Here is a 21,545-nt window from a genome sequence, read left to right on the forward strand (position 1 = left end):
CCACAACGGCAAACACAATTTTTTTCAAACTGTGTCAAGATATGTGCTTAATAAAAAATACCAGCACTTGCTGTAGACTACAAAGTATAAAATATTTCATATTGTGACCGATTATATAATGAATTGGTATGACTGGGAAAGCACATATAGAAAATCATATTAAATTACAGAGGTGGTAAACCCAAGCTTAAGGTTGCATTAAAACGTCGCTCAAGGTGTCTGATACATTTCAGGAGATGATGCCAAGTCCTTTCGCGTGTACATGACCTTTATGAGTGTGACCTTTTAGATGAAAATGTCCTACACAATCTAATTTGTCTTCTTTCACTGATAGAGCATTTTGCAATCTTAAGTGGACCCCAGAGGCAAAGCCGTGAGCAATCTTTTTTTTAAACTGATGAATGAAATGCTGTTAGAATAAGTACGGGTTGAATTTAAGACATTTTAGACTTTGAGACGGAGTAATCGTTTGATCCACTCTCGCGAAATGAGCATGTTCAGAGCTCATGCTGCACCCCGAGGAAGGAGCCTTCGAGGAGAAACCAAGCTCTATGTTGAGCTTGGCTTTTATCGCACATTTAGCAGAACATTGTCTAAACTTAGTTCAAATAAAGGAGCTGGCATCGGGAACTGAGCATTAATGAGCCCCACGGCTCCGGCCCTTTGGGAAACACGAGCCAGTGTGCACACGAGTTGACCTTCTGCGAGTAAGAAGGACAAAGACAAGGTTGCACAAGACGGGCGGAGTCTACGTCATTACTATGATTAGCAAAACAAAACAAATGCGAGTCAGAGTGACAAGGAGATGTGAGACTATAATGGGGGTGTGCCACTAATTCACTTTGGAAAAATATGGAGACGCATTTGCATAATGCGATTGAGTACTGTAAAAGCGTGACCTTGTCCGTGCTCCGTAATAACACTTTTGGAGGTAATGTCGCGCAAATGTGTTTGCGTGATGAAAAAGGCCTACAGCGGAAAAACTAGCATCCAATAAACGCATTGTTTATCCGCTCGTTCGTAGCCGGCTGAGCAAGATGGATGTAGTCATTTCCGAGCATATTGCGAGAGGACTTTCCATGCCCATAAATAAAACATCTGATGAAGAGCCGACGTTTGCAGGTAAAACGACGCTTTTGCTTATTTCAAGCACTTTTAAAGCCACTACTCATTTTACATCTGGTCAGCTACTACCGATGGAGATAACATTATCACAGAAATGGAGGCGCATGAAAGCTATGTTCATGTTTAAGGGCATGATAAGCGACAATGTTGGAAGTCTGAGCAGTGCCATCTATTAAGTTGGAGCAATGCAGTCAGGATATCCTAAGTGAAAAGCCATGTACATGATGAAGTGCAGGCACTCGAGGCTTGTTTTGTTGTTAAAATGACAAGAGTGGAATCTGGTGTTGACAGGGAAGCAACACAATGATGCAAGGTGGAGGAGCAGATGATCCACAACCCCGGAAAAGTTTCCCTGAGGGTCACATTAGACTAAAGCGCTGAGCTGATCATTTGCTACGTTGTGATGACTGTTTTCAAAAAGTGATTTGCCAGCAGGCGGTGTCACCTGCCGCTACCGGGTCACGGTGAAATGCAGATTAGTAACAACGGGTCAGAGAAGCGAATGTGTCCAACCTTACCCTGATGCTGCGCACGTGTTTCGGAGGGGCTTGGTAACCATGGCGATTTTCACCCTATCAATCCAGCTAGCCAGCTAATTAGCTATAGTAGGACTCAGTAAAGAGAATACTACAATGTATCCTTATTTTTCAGTTAAAGAGGTGGTTTTTTGGGAAGTTGAGGCTCGTACAGTAGCCGGAATTCCAACCCCAAACATCTGAACTGCAAGGCACTAACCACTTGTCAGCTTTGCTGCCCAACAACTGCAAATTAGCATAAAAGTCTGGATAGCGTTTTAAACAGTTATGTTTTGATCTCTTCTTTTTAATAGCCTCCCTTTTATCTCCCGAATAGAGACGGCGAGCAGACATTGCAGCTATAATTAATCGACAAAGCGCTACCCTTATGGGAGTAATAGGCGTCTGGGAAAGGGAAGAAAAAAAAATCAATACTACAACATAACCCCCTGTGAATCATCCAACTTTTCATTCGAGATGGGTGACAGAGGCATTAGCACTTCTCAAATTTGCACCGCTCGTTGCCCGAGTGGCTGTCCCGCCGCGAGTGCGTCTGAGGTAGGACAAGTGACGGCTTTCGGACTCTGGGGGGGAGATGACAGAGGGATCATAAGAGCATGTTTATAGATCAGCTCTGACCGAGAGCCCTTGCAGAAAAGGGCTTTGACCGTCCAATCGATGAGCGATTATATCATCGTTGTTAACTTCCACTTTATTATGTTCCGGGTGCACCACCTCAGCTTTAAGAAGGACCATTCCCATTGCATTATGTGAAATTGGTTCTTAATATGTTATGTATTCCCACAGCCGACGCAGTTAACAACCTGTCACTTCAGAGACAGCGGCAGTCAAATCCAGAGCTGATAATAGCCAATACTCATGAGCCGTATCAAAGTGGCAGCAAGGAAATGACTCCAAACGAGGTGTCGAGTGTTTGAAAAGTACCTGTTACAATCCACGTGCAGCAGTAGGTGGGAGGAGCTTATAGTGAGGGCGATTTTGTGCCACTGGCCATCAGCAAGACGATAGGGGAAGGACTCGGTGCGGGGCTTGCCCTTGAAGCGGTAGTGGTAACGGATCTCCTCTCGAACGCCGCTGCTCTCCAATTCAAAGTAGCTAACGGGGGAAGGGAGGAAGGTCAAAAGTCAATAAACCGCAAGCACAAGATTTTTCATGAAGTCTACAATTTCTAAGCTAAACTTTAGCAAACTAAGCATAGCACACACACACACACACAAAATGAACAAAACAAAAATATTCCCCACACTCATTTTGTGTCTAACTTCAGGCACTTGACCCGTATTCTCGCATTGTGTGCAGCCTCATCAGCTACGCTGAATTAGAGGGCAGCCAGCCAGCTGCAGCGGCGGTGGTAATGGCGGAGCTGCAGGCTCTCAAGTCATGGCATTTTAGCTTGCCCGTGGCAGCTGATGACCTGAACAGTGAAACCTTTGGCACAACACCGACATGGTAAACTACAGAACCGCTGTAAAATGATTGATAACATACAAAACATTTCCCCAAGCTAGCAGCCTCCTTGCTAATTCAAATATACTGAGCTCGACAAGAACGCAGACACAATGGCGTTGGAGCCGAGCCCATTCAATAGCAAAAGCTAAAGAGTATCATGCATATTAATGAAGAGTGAAAAGTGTACCCTTCCCGCAGAATATCAATGTGGGCTACGCTGGAGCGGGACTGTTTGGGAAAATTGAATGAAACAGAAAAGAAGCAAAGAGTATTCAAATGTAGCTTGCACGAATATGAAGAGGACAGCGACTGACTGTGAACCTGGAAAGAATTTGGTTTGGAAAAGTCAGAAATGAATAAATTCACATTTTAAAAGGTTGGGGTTTGCTTTCCAGGGTTTGTTTCCATTAAATACAGAAAGTACCCAAACATACTTTACAAATATATGTACGATAGGAAGGAGTGTCTTTTTCTAACCAGAGAAAAATAAATTCATCAGGATAAGGCAAGATAAATAAAGAAATTAAAAAAGAAAATAAATAAAAATATAAATAAACAAACATATAAATATAAAAAAATTAAATAAAAATAAAAAAAAAAATAAACAAACAAACAAAAGGATGCCGAGCCAATCACGTAATCAAGAAGCTCAACCCTCGTGACACAGTTAATGACAGCCCACCAGCCACCCACTCAGCTCATTACACCACATGAACTCTGCATAGTTCATATTAGATCGAAACACAAATAGATAATGACTGATAATGAATTGGCTAAAAAAAACATTGATTATCTCAAAGAAGTGTATTTAAGAGGAAGTTGTAGCAAAGTGACAGCGTTCTTGCAGCACCAATGTGTGTCATTAGGCATCACAGATAAAAGGGGATTGTAAATAAAGTCAAGGCAGCCCAGCTCGAGCTCCAGTCATCAAGCAGCGTGTCATCATTCCGAGATGAAATGAATCCATCAGCGTGGGGCCGCGCCGGGCGCTGACCCGACAGCTCGTCTTCATCAATGATACTTGTCAGCCAAAGAAGCTTCATTTGCATTGAGTGAAGAAGAACGCCATAATAAAAGCTCTCCATTAACAGCTCAGTTGATGTGAAACCTTTGTCATAAGTTTATGGAGGCTTCGCTGGATTCCCACACACCTTCATCTTGATTCAACTGGTGAAACAATCCAAAGCCATAAAATCCACTTCACGGCCGCCATTTGTTTTATAGAACATTTAGTAGGAGCTGTTGTAATAAGGAATATTTAATGAGAGGGAAATAATCGACTGGCAAGGTGTAATAAACATGGGCCGACAGAGAATGAGAGAGAAAGAAAATCTATTTTAGTGCCATTGCATGGCACTAAATTTAACTTTTGTAGATTTTAAGGGACCAATTTGGACACTGGCCTTCAGTTCCTCGCCGCTTTGTCCGCCTGGACACGTCGTATAGCTGCTTGTCAACCAACTGCCAGCAGTTTCTCACAGTCCCAACATTAAGAAAAAAAAATCTGCTTGTAGAGCATCTTGAGTGCTCATCTTCAAAATGAGCGCATTTCATTCCTCCGGGAAAAAACTTCGACTGCCGGGTGTGCGGTATATATCATCTGCGCCCTTTCCCTTCAACCTCGGTGTCACACATCTGCTTTACGGAGGGCAGATGACAGCCAATTATCCGTTCGGAAAGGAGGCGGGGTCAACACACATTGGGACTTGTCAATAAAAAGGCTGACTGAGACTAAGCAGAAAATGCGCGGATGCCTCCGGTCGCTGATAAGTGGTCATGATACATTGCAGCTTTAGATGTCACAGGAAGAACATGCTTGATGGACCAAGTAGATGTTTTGATTACATCCTGCGGTCAAGACTGACAGGTGCACCCGTCTTCACTAACTCTATCGGTTTCTTGATGAGTTGAATTTCAGGACGAGCATTACAGACAACACCACAATGACTATTTTCACATTGGTCTCTCTCGCTACTACTCAGAGATGTCGGCCATCTTTGAAAGATTGTCCCTGAATTTTTCATGACTCAGTACTTTTAACTGACAAGCGAACCTGCCCAGAATCATCAACAGACCGAGATTCTCCCAACGGAGGAAGGATGAAGGAGATTTGAAGCGACTCTTGCGAAGAGCGTCTTCAATTACACAAGTTTGAGGAGCTCTTCCTGTTGACAAGCGACTTTGTCAAATGCTTTCAAAAACAAAAAGAAACAACGGGCTTTGAAAGGAAGAGAAAAGCAACATCTGAACGCAAATGTCAGGTATCAGCCTGTTCCAAACGCCCGAGAAAAGCGGGGGACAATTGATGACCTTTCTATCTTTTTACCACTCGGTGGGGTAACGATTGAACGGCAAAGTTGAACGAAAAACACAGCAGAGAAGAGTTTGAATGAGTACGTGAAATCAAGACCAAAAAAATTGGGACACTATATCGTCACGTGAATGAGAGATCTTCAGAATTTCCAGAGTGGCACTTCACCGGATCTGCGATGTTTCTTTTGCGTTTGAAAACTCAGAGCGGCGAAGTAGCTGAGCTTTGAGTTTGTTTCTCACAGCTACTCGGTAACAATAAGCCTTACTGGGCTACTGAGGAGAAGTGCTGGCTGGACAAAAATTGTTCTTGCTAGGTGTATTCAGCCCCCAAAATCAGTACAAAGAAGCGAGGAATGGGTTTTATGATTTTGCAGCGGGGACTGGGAAAGGCTTGCATTCAAAAGCTGTTTGACGCTGAGCAGGGTGAAGGATGAGTGGAAATTGCCGTTTCCTTGTAGCCGAGCTAGCTGAGAAGGTGGGCGGGAAAGGAGGGTGACAAAGGGAATTATGGCGCGGCCAATATGATGGAGCGAGCTGTCGAGTGGATGGTAGAATGGAAGCTCTGCGTTCTAATGGTAAAGAATAGGCGCAGACAAGAGCTCTAATAGGGCCTTCAGAGAGGATTCACGGGTTCACAGAGGCACACGAGTCAGCAGCAGGGTGTCATCTGAGGTTCTGCCCATCTCGCCGACTGTAATTACTGCCCACTTGCGGCGCTGGAGTCTGACTCACAATGGCGGCCTCGTTTGCCGACAGTAAACAAAGACTGATTAATGGTTTGGAGTGTCTGTCCGGGATATTTCCTGACCTTGAGGTCACGTTTTACATGAATAACATAGTTTGCTCATATTTAGATGAAGTGATCATCATATGTCTAATTGTTACCAATATTTGTGCCTCTCCTATTTTCTGCTGTTTTGACAGGTGGATGCTCGCAGCCCTTGTGAGGATGAGTGGTGCAGATGGATGGAGGGAGGATGAGCGGTGCAGATGATGGGGAGGGAGGGAGGGAGGGAGGGAGGGAGGGAGGGAGGGAGGGAGGGAGGGAGGGAGGGAGGGAGGGAGGGATGGATGGATGGATGGATGGATGGATGGATGGATGGATGGATGGATGGATGGATGGATGGATGGATGGATGGATGGATGGACGCACGCATGTACGGACGGACGCATGCATGGACGGATGGACGGACGGACGTAAAAACTGGACAGTCACTTGTCTGGTCATCCCTGTTTAACGGAGCACTTGTCAGAATTACAATCATTGTGTCAGAGATTAAAAGAATGGAGAAGGAAAAATACACCTTTATCAATGTGACTTACAAAAAAAATAACAACCGTGGTTATTGTGTGTAGTTTTCCCTTTTTCTTGAATCTGAGCATTAACACATCCAGTACACACAAAGTCACATGTTCACTTCCACTGTGCGAGTTGTATGCTTTTTAACAAAAAAAAAACCATCTACCTCGAGAGAGAGAAAGGCGAAAGGAGAGAAAATCAATTTTGCTTGCCCTTTTAAACTACTTGTACAGTTTCTAAGGGAACTGGCGGTCAATTCATTGGCGCTAACGTCTGACAGATATGAAACAATAAGTCTGAGACTTACTTACAAGTTGGGCCGCCGCACACCAAGTGACGGGGGATCGAACAAGACTAAACTAGACAAAAAAATTGTACACTAGGCAATTACCATAGTGGAAACGCAATGTCACAAAAGGCACTCTCTACGATTTCATTTCCGACGTCATTTAGCCAGACAAGGCCATCGCCATTTGAAAGCTTAGGCCTTGTTGATTTTGTACCATTTCATTGCCTATGGTTCGCCAATCGAAAAACTAACTGCCGGCAAAAGGTTTTTCTGTCCTCGAATGTTGTTCTGAGCAGTTTTATGGCCATCGCGATATACTCCACCGTGCTTTACAATTCACGCCAGCCATGGCTAGTTTCTCAGAACCAGAACTCTTCTTGACAAAGGCCTGCTATTACTACCACTGATGAAAAGACCAAACTTCAAGAGCAAGGTACGAGGCAGCTTTATCACTTCTACAATTGACTTTCCCTGTCTTTGTGCAAACGCCAGCTCTCGCAGCGCTGGATGGTTGCAATGAACTCAACCCACTTTATCGACGCCACCAGTTGAAGTTGCATGAGAATTCAATTACAATTTAAACAACCACACAGCCTTGGCTTTAAAAATAAATCACGGTATTCTTAAACCTAAAACTAAATTTGTTGCCTTGAAATTCAATAATATAAATAAAAATAAATAGATAAAAAGTAAAATAATAAATAAAAAAATAATAATAAAAGATGTATCATTTTTATAATAATAAAAATAAATAAAGAAATAAACCCAGATTTTTTTTCCTCGCTCTCCAGGGACGAAACAGAGAGGCTGAGAAAACATTTTACAAAATATTTTGAAATAGCAAATAAAATGCTGGTGAGTTACACAGATTTCTTAAGCCCCGCTTTGAAATACAAGTACAAGTTGAAGGCATGTGAGGTGCAAGGCCGTTTCCTGGATTGCGTGCCTGTTTATGCAACATCCTGCGATAAGCATTATCAGCATGCTTACAATTTTGACTCATGCAGACACAATAGACAGAAGCTTATCTCTCTGGCTTAGCATCCCTAAACGAGCGCTGACTGAATCATCGCATCCACCACTGATCTAAAATGACGGGAGACTGATCTTTAACAGCCGTCTTAAGAACACATCGACACTGGCCACCTGCAAACAACTCGATCAAGGGGGGGAAAAAAAATCATCTTATTACAAAGAATGCCGTCTAATCCGTTGCAGTAAAGTTGCGCCAGAAAGGATCTGGAAACAAAATGAAGAGGATTACAAAAGGATTACCTGTGTTCCGACTCATGGATGGAGAATATGACACCCGATGTTGAGGACTTCTGTTGGATGGAGGCCATAAAGGTAAATTCACTTTTTCTCCTGAATAGCTGCATGACTTTCTCTGTGATGTGGGCCGGGGCTTGAACGGCTCTCCCAACATCTACAGAAGGAAAACGTAGAAAATTAGACGAGGTTGCATACAGCTTTCTTGCCAAAGATGCAAAGAGCAAATGTTAATCTCACAAAGGAATGCAACCATAATTGTGTGCTTTCTTGCTCTCCTTCTTAATAAAGGCAAACTGTTTATTTATTTACTTATTTATTATTATTTTTGATTTTCTTTGATTTTTTTTATTGTAATTTTTTTTAAATTTTTTTTATTAACTGTTATTTATCTATTATATTACTACAAACAAGATGACCTGTCAAGTTACGGAATTCATAAATACACAATATATTTTGGTGTATTGTGAAAATTCAACTTCTCCTTTTCTATTCTATTTTTAGGGGACAGATTTGTTGCCGAGCATGGGCCAGCAGACTCAATTTTTTGCAGATCACTCAACGTTCTGGCATCTGTGCTGTGCCAGAGTTGAAACACCTTTGTGCCAAACTATTTCGGCGACTCCTTGAAATGTTTCTCTTATTTTGGCAACATCGGCACATAAAGCTCGCCAGCGCGTCGGCCGTGCATCAAGTCCACGGCAGACGGTCCCTGAGGAGCTAGCCTGTTTTCGCATGCTCTTGGGGGGACTTTGCGGGATCCAGTTAAAACTTTGGGCTGGAGCTAAAGATACGGACGACTGACTGTGACTACAAAAACAAAGGAGGGTAGCATATGGCAGTAGTGCTGCTTTTAAAATCCACCAAGGTACAAAGAAACAAAGACCAAAATGAATGTCAACTGCAGTTGACATGTCACGTTGACTACAGCAATGAGGGGGGGGGATGTTTGATGCGGCCCAAAACAACAACTGAATAATGTAGTACTTCTGCGCAATATACAGCAGAATGGCAAAAAAAAATGTACAACAAAGCTTTTAGAAAACCAAAGAAAGTTAACATTGTTCGTGCAAAACCAAAAGAGACAGAGAGCAGCACTCGTCTCAAACCACTGTCAAGCTCTCAGCACGCCTTGGCTCACATTTGAAAAATCTCTTGCCTGATAAAAAATTCATAAAATCCGAATTGATAAAAATGTGATGACTCCCGTTGAAGAGCCTTCCCCCTTTTGCAAGTAAGTAACTTGTATGTAAACATGAAACGCAAAACCTCATTGTGCCAAGTAATTGGTGTCGTGTGGCGCGTCACACATCTAATGAGGCACAATCTCAGCAGGTTGTCATCTGACGACGTCGTCAACTCTTAGCAACAATCCACACATTCAACATTGTTGGATTCTTGTTAAGCTGTGAGAAATTAAGGCTGCCCCGTCTGAGAGCGCTGTCACTTGAAGAACAATCAGGCAGAGCCTTGATGCCAAACCCAGCTGAGGGAATACTGCTTCATGAAAGCCCCTGCATTTTTCTTCTCTTCAGAAGTGAAAAATGTTTTTAAACTAAAGCTTAAAGCTCAGTTTTCAACTTCTACTACTCCCTTTGAACATAAACTGTCACTTTCTACTGCCTTTTTTTATATACACCGTGTTTGTGTGTATAAATAATGTGGTTTTGTTTTTAACGAATGCGCAGAAGAGTATCTGAATATAATTTAATGCACAAATAAAATCCGCTCCTCAACTAGAAAAGCTTTGACGTGAACAAAAAACGATCACAGATTGTGATTTCTGCAGGGATCCTTTGAGCCTGCTTTTTTTTTTCTTCATCACTCCATTGTGCATGTAACTTAGTTATTTCCGTCTTCTTTATTATATATACTAGTTGCAAATTATTTTTTGGATTAAAAAAACAACATTGTCATCATCAGGCAAATAACTCGTACATTAAAATTTAATATAATGCAGTATTTATAAACTAGTTCATCATAGTGTTTAAATTCCTTGTGCTGGCATTAATCTCATCTCGCACAGTGTAGATTTGTGTCTTTTGTTAACAGCAACTCTCCACAGGACAACTCCCCCCCCCCCACACACACACACACGCACGCACATATAATATCTACAACTCGACAACACAACTGGCTTAATCTGCCTCAAACCAACATAACTATTTACATCAGCATGACACAAACACACACACCTACTATAAATCCTCCCAGTGGGAATTACAATGTTCGCTTTTTATCGATGGTGATAGAGAGATAGAGATGGTTTATATTTCATGGTCGTTCTCAAGGATGGGGTTGTGATTTGAACTGAGCTAGGGTACCGTATTAAAATCTGATCTTAATGTTTCCTCACCTCGGTTTTTTTTTAAATTAAAGTTGTCAAAGCACTCTGCCTATATCACTTCAAACTCAATCGCCTTTTCCAAAGCGCATCTAACTGGTCAGCACAAGGTTGCTTTACATTGTGACTTATCTCAATTATCCACACTCTGCACACTTGAAAAATGCAATAAGGCCAGGAAACGGGCTCTCATCCCCAGAGAAGCCGTAAACTACCACGTCAGTAAACGTCCGCCGAAGCAACCGATCGTCAAATGAGCTAATCATCATACAATCAAGTTGATGGGCAGGAGCCTTAATCGGGTCCTCACGACCGCCACGTTGTTGATCACGCCAAGAGGTTTGCATCATTTCCCAGCGCGTAATGTTATCGAGACAAATGGGGGGCTAAAAAAGGTGCGGCGTTGCCGAGCAGCACTGGGAAATGCGATAAGGACGGGCCAGACAGGGACAAGACACACTGAGAGATAATATGGGCAAAGGTCACCCTGAGGTGCACTAGAGGTCATCTCATGAGTTGTAGTCTCGCCAAAGACAAAATAAATAACATGGCCATTATATGTGAGAACCTCACATTCAATATGACAAAATGTAGATGTTCCACATCTAAATCCGTCAAAGAATATGTTTTGCATCTGTCATGCAGGCGGCAAAATATTATTACGATTGGGAATGAAGGCAACAAAATGGGGAGATAGAGTTTAGCACGTCTGCCTCACAATCAAGAGATCCTGCACAGCAGAGGAGATTCGAAAATGAGATGTTTAGAGGTGCCGGGTTGACAGCCGGCCCAAATATATTGCAGGCATATTAACATTTTCACTCCCACATTGATGGATGACATATGTGCGAAAGTCGAAAATGATGAATACACATTAACTGTAGCAAGATGCATTTTTGTTGTTGCAATGTACACTATATAAGTGAAGCTATCCTCCCGTACACTCTGTAAAATGAATTATTCAAAGTTGAAATGATGCTGCCTGAAAATTAATCACGGCTTATACAAATACCATCAATCATTTCATTATAGATTATAGAGGTCATAGGTGTCAAAGTCAAGGCCTGTGGGCCAGATACGGCCCACCATATAATTTTATGTGGCCTGCAAAGACACATTTTGCATCGACTTTATGTCATTACTAAAATTTCAAATTGTTTTCACTTTAAAATACTTGAACAGTTTTTTCTAGTCTGATTTTAAAACTAGTTATTCATCAGTTGATAATAAAATAAGTTAGGTTATCATCATGGGACACCAACTGAAGTAAATGAGTGTGTTGATACTATTTATAAACAAATGCATGACTTTCTCTTGTTTGCCAAGACAAATGATGTATGGGGGGGCATAATTGGGTAGATTTCTAATTCCTGAGGCGGAGTGTCACAGTGACATATTAGCAGTTCTCAGTCATTTCGCATTGTCAAGTTAATGCTGCAAGTTTTGAATGAGCCTGTGTAAAAAAGAAAATCTGGCGAGGTAGGTGAAATTGTGGATAATTGTATCAGGGGAGGTGTTAAATAAGCATTCATCTTTTCTTCTGTAACTCATACCGTAAAAAAAACCATTTGCAAATACAATAAATACAACATCTGACGCGGCAAATAGACGACAAACACAACAGTTTGTTACGTGGTGAGATTGACTCGCGACCAAAAAAAAAAAACTTGTCACAGGAGCAAGTTTTGAAATATTGCTAACTCCCTGTGGGATAAACAAGTGAGTTCTATTGTAGTCAACACCATGGAGTCTGCTTCTTAAATCTTCAAGAAAGCAAAACAACCGTCGTCTCCATACGTCTTTGTTCTTCCAACCAGTTCTCCAGCCTTGTGCTCCATTCACTGCCTCATTAATGATTGTAATCTACAGCATATGTTTGGTCTGATCAGACATTCCCAAAATGTTGTTGCTCAGGCATTTGAATGAAAAGACTAATGAGAGGATGCAAACGTGGGAAAAGCCTTCATCGCTTTCATAAAAGCGCCTCTCACTTTTCAGCCCTGTGACATGACAAGCCGGCAGTAGCCCCTTCCCTTCACTTCATTTCTTTTTGTTTTGTTTTTCGGTTTCATCCGACAGGCGGGTGCTTCAGTGTGGAAGTTTGTGTTTTCATTTTCCAAAAACATTGAAGACTTAACTCAGTCACTGCCAGTCCAGTTAAAAACTTTGACGTCTATAGTCGTCAACGGTAGTGAATAAATTGCATATGCCACCTTAAAAATTTTTTTTAATGGCAATGACTCAGAGGTGCTGTCTAATCACAATACTTTAAGGAATGAAATTTGCCTACTTAGACAAAACTGCTACAATTTGGTCCGGTCTTTGTATAAGATGAGGAGGATCGAAATACTGACCTTTTTGGCTTTGTTAAAATACGATGCCAATGGAGAATAAATGATTTGGAAGTGTAGCTGCAAACTGAAAATATATATACATTTTGTCCCCAAGATATTTACAACACGTACAATATGTCCACAGTTTCAGTATAACACAGTCTATCATTCCCTTTTTCTCTTTTTCACAGTCAAGGATATGTGAGCTCCTCTAGATGCTTTACGTACCAACAACGCTTCAGCACTTCAATTTGGGAAAAAATTTCTTCAGCCTTGAAAGGCAAGTATTTCCACACTTTCAACATGAAAACCTCCCACACTGTTTCTGTAAGGTGTTGCCACACACACACACACACACACACACACACACACACACAGTGATATGCTTCCTCTATGCGTCAGTGTGATGCAAGTTTAATCCTGAGTACAAAAGTTGGATATCGCACCTTCTGCCTTCAAGCTGCCAACCACTGAGATGATCAATTTACAGCAAAACAAGCAACAAGATGAACTAAAATTTGAGATGGGGAGACAGAAATGGAGAGATAGATGGAGAGATGGATGGAGAGATTGAGAGATAGAGTGACAGATAGAGAGAGAGAAAGAGAAAGAGAGAGAGCAAGAGAAAGAGCGAGAGAAAGAGAGAGAGCAAGAGAGAGCAAGAGAGAGAAAGAGAGAGAGCAAGAGAGCAAGAGAGAGCAAGAGAGAGTGAGAAAGAGAGAGCAAGAGAGAGAGAGCAAGAGAGAGAGAGATGAATGGATGGAGACATGGATGAAGGGATGGATGAAGGGATGGATGAAAGATTGAGAGATGGGGAGAGAGAGAGAGAGAGAGAGAGGGAGGGAGAGAGAGAGAGAGGGAGGGAGCAAGAGAGAGAGAGATGAATGGATGGAGACATGGATAAAGGGATGGATGAAGGGATGGATGAAGGGATGGATGAGAGATTGAGAGATGGGGAGAGAGAGAGAGAGAGAGAGAGAGGGAGAGAGAGAGAGAGAGAGAGAGAGAGAGAGAGAGGGAGGGAGGGAGATAGAGAGGGAGGGAGGGAGGGAGACATGGATGAAGGGATGAATGAGAGATTGAGAGATGGGGAGAGAGAGTGAGAGAAAAAGAGAGAGAAAAAGAGAGAGAGAAAGAGAGAGAGAGAACGAGAGAGAGCGAGAGAGAGAAAGAGAGAGAGAGAGAATTATGGCAAAAAATTGGACAGCAAGGACGTAACAGAGACACCGTCGTCTGTGCCTTTAAGAGCTATCCCCTTCATGTAGGATGAATAATTCAGATTCCATGGAGGTCCCTGTGAGGTGGGACCGGTGTCTCGCCTTATCCCGCAGCAGTAGGACAGCCAGGAAGCTCATACATAAAAGATGAAAGGTTTGATAACCTTCATTGCTTTTGGTGCCACTGTAAAGACTTTATTGTGGTAACATCGCTTAGCTACACGGACGCAGCCTATGAATTGCTCACAGCCTCCTGAAAAAAAAATCACTTCTTTGCAAATTTTTAATGATAATGATAATTCACTTTTCAGTCATAGTTGACTTGTGACTCCAAACGCCACAGGTCTATTTTTACTACATTAGAAGCAGTGAGCGCTTTCAATTGCCGTTTTTTCCAAGCTTCAATTTAGGCCACACACAAACGTGTTGAAAGGAGCAAAACATTCCTCTGATTGACTGACACAAATATGAAAATATTTACCTTGAGCGCATATAAGATGGGGGTGTTTTTGTTCTGTACAGAGATGAAAAGGAGACATATAGGATGTGATTTTGAACGTTCTGTGCTTTATGTTGAACTTGACTATTTCATGTTGAGTTGTATTCCCCTTTTTTTATCTTCCCACCTGGCTTCGCCATTCGTTTGCTTTTTCTTCCCCATTAGAGTAGAGCGTTGAGATGTCGCCAACATCCATTTGATCCCACGGCAAGTGGGAAAGAAGCAACGGAGGAAGGATGAAACAAAAACAAAAATACCCGGTGAAAACCGTGGCTATTTTTAGCCACGCTTTGCAGACATTGTAATCATCAGGACTTTTAGATTAACGGCTGGCTGGCTGGCTGGCTGGCTGGCTGGCTAAAAGTAGTGATTATTTGAGAAGTGTGATTAACAACCAATTTGTGACAATTTGTCACCCTTAACTCATTCACTGCCAAACCAGTTCATATCTTTGACGTCTATAACCGTCAATGGCACTGGATGAGTTAAACATTCTCAAGTGGCATATGCAGCCAATGACATCACTCCTCATCAACTTTTTGAACTAAAAAAGCAAAGGTTTCCATGAAAACGTGAGAACGTGTTAATTAGGAGATCCAAAAGTGGATTTATTACAATTTGATAGAGAAACGATGTTATTTATAGTCTCCGAGGAGAGTTGCAGGGGGTGTGAAATTGTTTATATTTCCTGGGGGGGTATAACAGAAAATAAGTGTCTTTGCCTAATCTACAGGAGAGAAAAAAAAGTGACATTTTAGCAGCTGCTCTCTTAAAAAAGAAAAAAGAAAAAACAAATGCCTTGCAGGAACTTTCCTTAATACATCAAACGTTTTGTTTCAGAGTCCCACAAATGATTTACCAGTAAAAAAAATAGTTTCATCCCTTTGCCATATGTTGAGCAATTCTGTTTTTCATTAGCAAGAAGATGCTTGGTCCCCCCCCCCCCACCTTCCTGATTAATAAAAAATGTGACTTGCTTAATAATGTGGAAAGTCCTGTTGAAGTAATTGTATTTTAATTAAGATTAGCTGGCAAACTCATTAGCGGCTTTGTCAGTCAAACGTTCATAAATGTATACTTAACAGTTTCAACTCCACACTATAATAGTGTCAAAAGAGATGCGTATTTTTTTTATTAATTAATTACTGTCGCCATGAGAATAGCTCAGTCCTGGTGCTGCCGCCAGTATTCAGTTTACCGTTTTTTTCCATGTATAATGCGCCCCCATGTATAATACGCACCCTAAAAACGGCATGTTGATGCTGGAAAAAAGCCTGTACCCATGTATAATACGCACCCAAATTTTGACTCCTACTTAAGTCCGTGAACGTAAAATTATTTCGGAAAAAAGATCATCTTTGGGAACAACCGGATGTTATTCTGCCGGTCAGTATCACTGCGCATGAACTAGCATACTCGATAGCGAAGAAATGTTTCGGATTTGTGTGGGGTACATTGTGACAGCAAACGAGCAGGTGATCGAGCAAGCGTCTGATACGAGAGCATTGTGTTCGTATGGAGCGTGTTTGAAGTCAACAGCAGAGAAGAAAGCGCATCTGTAATGGCGCCCTCCGTATGATATCCGGATTTAAAAAACAAAAAACAAATGTACCCATGTATAATGCGCACCCCAGATTTTAGGACAATAAATTAGTTAAATTCTGCGCATTATACATGGAAAAGAACGGTAGTTGGGCTTGCGCAACTCGGCTTGCATCATTTTTAATGCTCGCACCTCAATGTTTGTGGATTTGGGTTAGCGTCTCGCTGCAAAATTGTCAGCTGAATATTGGCAGCGGGGACCTGCCGTCGCCCCCCCCCCCCCCCCCCCCCAGCCTGACTCACACTTTAAATGTGATGTTTTTCTAAAATGGTGTCAGCACCATCTGGGTGAGTCCGTGATTTCCTCTGTGGTGCTATTTGACATTGCCGCAACATGCTGCAGAGATTCTCAACATATATTCCGTGGGAAGGCAACAACCGTGATGTTTCTGATTTACCGACGTCTGGATGTAGAAATCATTTTCAAATCATATGTAGCTATTTTGTACTTGTAAACAATCAGAATCCGGATTGTGTGTCCACACCATGTTAAGAGCACTTATGCAAATATCAAGTTGTGTTTTGTTGCTGATTATTAGTACCCAGCAGGAGCAAATTAGCATTTTATTTATTTTTTTTGTTCATCAAAAGGTCGGATCGCACGTGGAGATAAAGAGCTTTTAGTCATGGTTTTTGCTCAGCTGCCTATCCTAAAGTAGCTTTCATTATGCGCAGTGGTGCAATAATCTTGGGACGGGAAATGATGTGATGGAGAGATGAGATAAAGACATGCTGGGATGATTATTTTTGCAAAGCTTCTGCCCACTAGTCTCTCTCTCTCGCTCTCGTTCTGCCTCCCCCACACTCTTTTGGACACTTACTGAAAAGCTTGATTGCCTCTTCCGAGAGCTCCTTCAACGACATTACAAAGTGTACATGCTCTTTCACAATTCATGTGTTCAAACAGATCAAATATGCTCTCCACCTCAGAACACAACATGATTACATCCAGCATGCATAAATGATCAGATCACGGATATTCTGTCACTCCGCCCCCGCAGACCCTTGCACAGTTCCTAACAGATGCTTAATAATTATGGACTGACTCCATTTTTAAAAGTCTGAGCTAGCCACTGCCTGATGACAGCTACAATTGAAGGCGGGCAGATGTACGTGCGAGTTGCACGACAGCGCCACCTACAGGAACCCCACAAGTCAGAAGTCGACTTGTTGACTTTAAACTCGTTTTCAAACAATCTCAATGCAATAAAAACATATGAGATATGGTGCTTTCATATGAACCAAGCCATGCCGCAGATAGCAAATTTCCAAAAGTAATAGACACGCCCCCAAAAACTTCTCGAATTGTCCACAAGATGGACTGCAACCTCCCTATTGACTGGGCAGAGCATGAAAATAGCAAGTAGGTGAGTTTTTGCGCCAATAAAAGCAGGTTGCCCCACCAAAATATACAAATGGCTAAAATTATGAATTGTGGATATGCAAGAACAAACAAACAGCAAAATTATTCATATTTTAGTTATTAGTGGCCTTTTTTTTGGCATACTGCTGAAATTGATATATTGTAGTAGAAGATATTTATTTCACACAAACATTTCAACAGCTGCTAGTAAAATACAACCCAAAATATAATAACTAAGAAAATAAAATTTTTGCTGTTTCTTGGTGGGGGATTTTGTTGAAATAAAATCATGCCAAATGTTTCCCATCCTGTTTCATGCGTTGGCGTATCTCTACACGAGTAACCAGGAAACCATAAGGAGAACAGGTTGGCAGGAGTGTGCAAGCTTGTTCATGTCACAAATATTAGATAAGAAAAAAAAAAAAGCAGGACTGTGAGGGCTGGGCGTCCTCCATTTCTCAAGCTTGGACAGCTCTGCCTCATATTTGGCTAATTAGGTGTGCGGCATCCTGCATTCATTCATTCCAAGATAGGAGCACACACTCAAGTGCACACGCACAAACACACACACACTTTTTTCTCTTCCTCCCTCCCTCTCCTCACACATCTCAACATCCAAGGCTACAGATTTTTGACTCAAGCAACCAGTGTTTGCGCCACCATCCCTGAACTCAAACAGATCAGGCTTTGAAGCAGCATTTGAACAATTCTCCTCCCACGAGAGCCTCACAAAGCCATGCTTGAAATTACAACATCAATAAACATGCAAAATGCCAGTTTCATATTTGGCTTTCCTACAATGAAGGAGTCGAGGGAGGAAAAAAAGCACTCCTAAATCACAACTACTTTTTTTTTTTAATTCATTCTTCTACTTTTACAATCTGCTTGAGGCTGAGGGCAACGCACAAGTTCAGAAGGAGCTCGGAAAAGCATCTGCAACTGACAAGACTTACAACGACAGCTTCAACAGCAAATGGGTCAACCTTTTGACATACTTTGTTTCGTATCGCTTTATCGCATTTGAGCCCTCGGACATCTCGAGCCGCACGCTGCATCCCATCATTGCAGCTCATACAGCCTTATTTAACACTATAGATCTCATTGCAAGTGGAAAGGAAGACAATATTGAGTTAAATGTTGCCATTTATAGACCTTTTTTGCTCTAAGCATCATTTCCCACAATCCATTTTCAGCCTTTCATTCACAAGTTATGCAAAAAAAATTCTCACCATCCTCAATTTTATTAAAATCACAAAAATAAGTGTACTGTTATGCTTTTCTTGCACCAGAAGGATTCTGGTGCCACTTGTGTGTCATTTTTAGAGAAGGTGCTCAAGGATGTATGAAGGGGAATGCACCTGTGAGGGCACATCACCACAAAAGCATACAAGATGATCCAACTTTTACGGTCGCCTTACCTCGAAAAACGAAGGCTTTGCTGCTATTGTGAAGCCCGGCCACTTGGGTAATTCCATAGGTAGCATTTGCCAAGTCAAGTTCATTGATTATATCAATTTGGTAGTCTTGATCTGTGCCAAAAGCCAAAACTGATGAAGAGAAGAAGAGAAAGGAGCTGATCACAATGAGCACACATTGAATCAGCGCTGCCGCATACGATGCTGGGCTTAAATTGCACTTGCGTTAAAAGTCGATTTGAACGCATTTCATTTAGATTGGAGTGTTGCGTGGAAAACGCTCTGCAGCCCCACACCTGAGCAGCAGCGCACGTATAGAGTTGTCCTTTTTGGCTCTTTAGTTTGCAAACGGTGATTTAATCAAAACGCGACCGTATTTTTTTTTTTTAATTTAAATATATCACTTTTTGCGCAAAAGAAAAATTGACGCGTATAGGGAAAAACGACACCATTTTTTACTCCGCTCCTAATGAACGAGGTGCGATCGTCTTACCTGGTTTGGAAAAAAGCAAAAGGTATAATAAAGCCACGGAAATATCCATATCCATGAGATGGAATTGCGCTGTAGAGTCCCGAGCCGTGCGTCTCGCTGTATCCACGAGCACCTATTTGGTCCGTGTGCGCTGCTCCCACTCAGACTATGTGTGAGAATTGAGGAATGGTCCACGACACGCGAGCAGGGGCTGCCGCAAAAACACAAAAGCATCGCACTTAGGTGTTGCAGCCCAGCCGGACAGGCTCTCCTTGCACCAACACTAAAATAATACTATAATTGTGCCTTTAGTGAATTGGAGTTGACCTCAAAAAGCGAAACAAGGTGAAGAGTAAAATTAGAATTCCGTCACACCCTCGTCTTCCAAAGTTCCAGTTTTAGAGGTTAATAAAGTGATATTTAAAACCAATAACATGGAGGTGGGGAGAGCAATATTCAGATTTCGAGTGGTAATTTAATATCATATCAGTCCCGAAGGTTTTTTGAAAATGACTCGACTTGAAATTGAATCTCTCCCCTAAGAAATAACGTTTTCATGGAATTATGTCTCAGTGTGTTTAAAAATATATATATATCATAATAATTTATAAATACATAGCATAATAACCTAATTAATCAAAAAGTAAAGAATTAAACGATTTGTGCATTCTTATTTTATGCTGCAGTTCAATTAATTGTGCTGCTCATTCTGGTGTGCCCACCTTAACCACTGGGAGGCAGAATAATACAGTCAAGCACACCAACAAAAAAGAAGTGTACATCTATTTGCTACTACTTTAAGTGAATCAGTTAGATACTATCCTAATAATCATTTAGTATTTGTCTGTGCTTATTTTATCTTCTTTTCTGGGGCATTTTTGCAGACAGGCAAAGTTAGAAATGGCCGTTTGCGCCGATGAGGGATCTAACACAGTCAACTTGCTTCCCGACCAGCTTCCCTCTCATTCCCTTTAATTCCACCGGGGCTCGTCCACATAGAGAGCCATTAATCAGGCGTTTCTCCTGCCACCGTCTAATTTGTATACATTGTCAGGTTGTCCGGGTTACCTGTAACAAGCCCAACTGGCAAGAGAAAGGCCAACACTGTCTGCTTGATGATAATGGTGGTGGTTACACAAAGTGAATTGCTTGTTCCACCTGTGAAAAAATATGTTCTACAACATAGACAGTGACGTCTACTTAGAATTGCTGTCAACTCTTCCATCCCTTCAAAGGAATGAGCAGGACGTCTAAGCCTCCCCACTGATCCAGAACAACAAAACAAAAAGATTGGAGGGTTAAGGAAAATGTGTTGTTTATCAATTCCCTTTGATGATGCTAGTTTAGTCATTAAGTCTTTTCCAATATATAGTTAATGAGACATGGTGATAAGTGCAAATAAGCCAGTGCTTATTTCTCAGAGTGTTGTGAAGGCATGTCATTGTTTCACTGTCACAACCTGTCTGCAGCTTGTCACAACTATTTAGCGCACCTCGGAGAAACAGAGAACATGTCATTTAAATATGAAACGATTCTGGAAAGGAATGGAAGGAGGATTTGGTTTAGTATATTTGAACTAAGCAGATAAAACATCATAACTGCTTTTCATTAAATTCATAACACACAACAGACCGAAACTATTATAAGACAAAAACATGATTTGGTTCTTGTGGTTTTATTTGGGGCAAGGGAACACACACTTGGGGAGGGCTGCAGGGAGAGCAAAACACACTTTCAACATGATTAACTTTACCGTTTACTCCCGTTTTAAAGATGATGAATTAGTACTTCAGCCCAGTTTTTATGTATGCGCTTTGTTTACAGCCGAAACGAGTGGTTACGGTGAGTGAGTCGATTTTTTTTTTCCCCGATATTTTAAACAATTTAAATCTATTAAATCAATTTTTGATTCATCGGTACATCCCTACTGTGTATATATATATATATATTTATATTCATTCCCGTTCATTTATTGATTCATTTATGTATTTATTTATGTATTCATTTATGTATTTATTT

General features: G+C 41.5%; 1 protein-coding gene and 1 long non-coding RNA gene across 2 annotated transcripts in view; one reads left to right on the forward strand and one right to left on the reverse strand.

The window, feature by feature from the left end:
- LOC133152301 (protein kinase C-binding protein NELL1-like) overlaps positions 1 to 19,680 on the reverse strand; it is a 78,913-nt gene extending 59,233 nt beyond the window's left edge. Inside the window, exons 1-4 of the mRNA XM_061275814.1 lie at positions 19,548 to 19,680; positions 19,058 to 19,186; positions 8,288 to 8,438; positions 2,586 to 2,756 (exon numbers count right to left, since the gene is read on the reverse strand). Of these exons, the coding sequence (XP_061131798.1) occupies positions 2,586 to 2,756; positions 8,288 to 8,438; positions 19,058 to 19,186; positions 19,548 to 19,602 (506 nt within the window). The 5' untranslated portion in view covers positions 19,603 to 19,680. The remainder of the gene's footprint in view (positions 1 to 2,585; positions 2,757 to 8,287; positions 8,439 to 19,057; positions 19,187 to 19,547) is intronic.
- On the forward strand, positions 8,011 to 10,025 carry LOC133152368 (uncharacterized). Its single transcript, XR_009714114.1, has 2 exons — positions 8,011 to 8,359; positions 8,786 to 10,025. It is a non-coding gene; the product is annotated as an uncharacterized LOC133152368 (long non-coding RNA).
- Positions 19,681 to 21,545: the final 1,865 nt, after the last annotated feature.

This window comes from Syngnathus typhle, linkage group LG4 (genome assembly GCF_033458585.1).
Source record: "Syngnathus typhle isolate RoL2023-S1 ecotype Sweden linkage group LG4, RoL_Styp_1.0, whole genome shotgun sequence".
NCBI classification, from domain to species: domain Eukaryota; kingdom Metazoa; phylum Chordata; class Actinopteri; order Syngnathiformes; family Syngnathidae; genus Syngnathus; species Syngnathus typhle.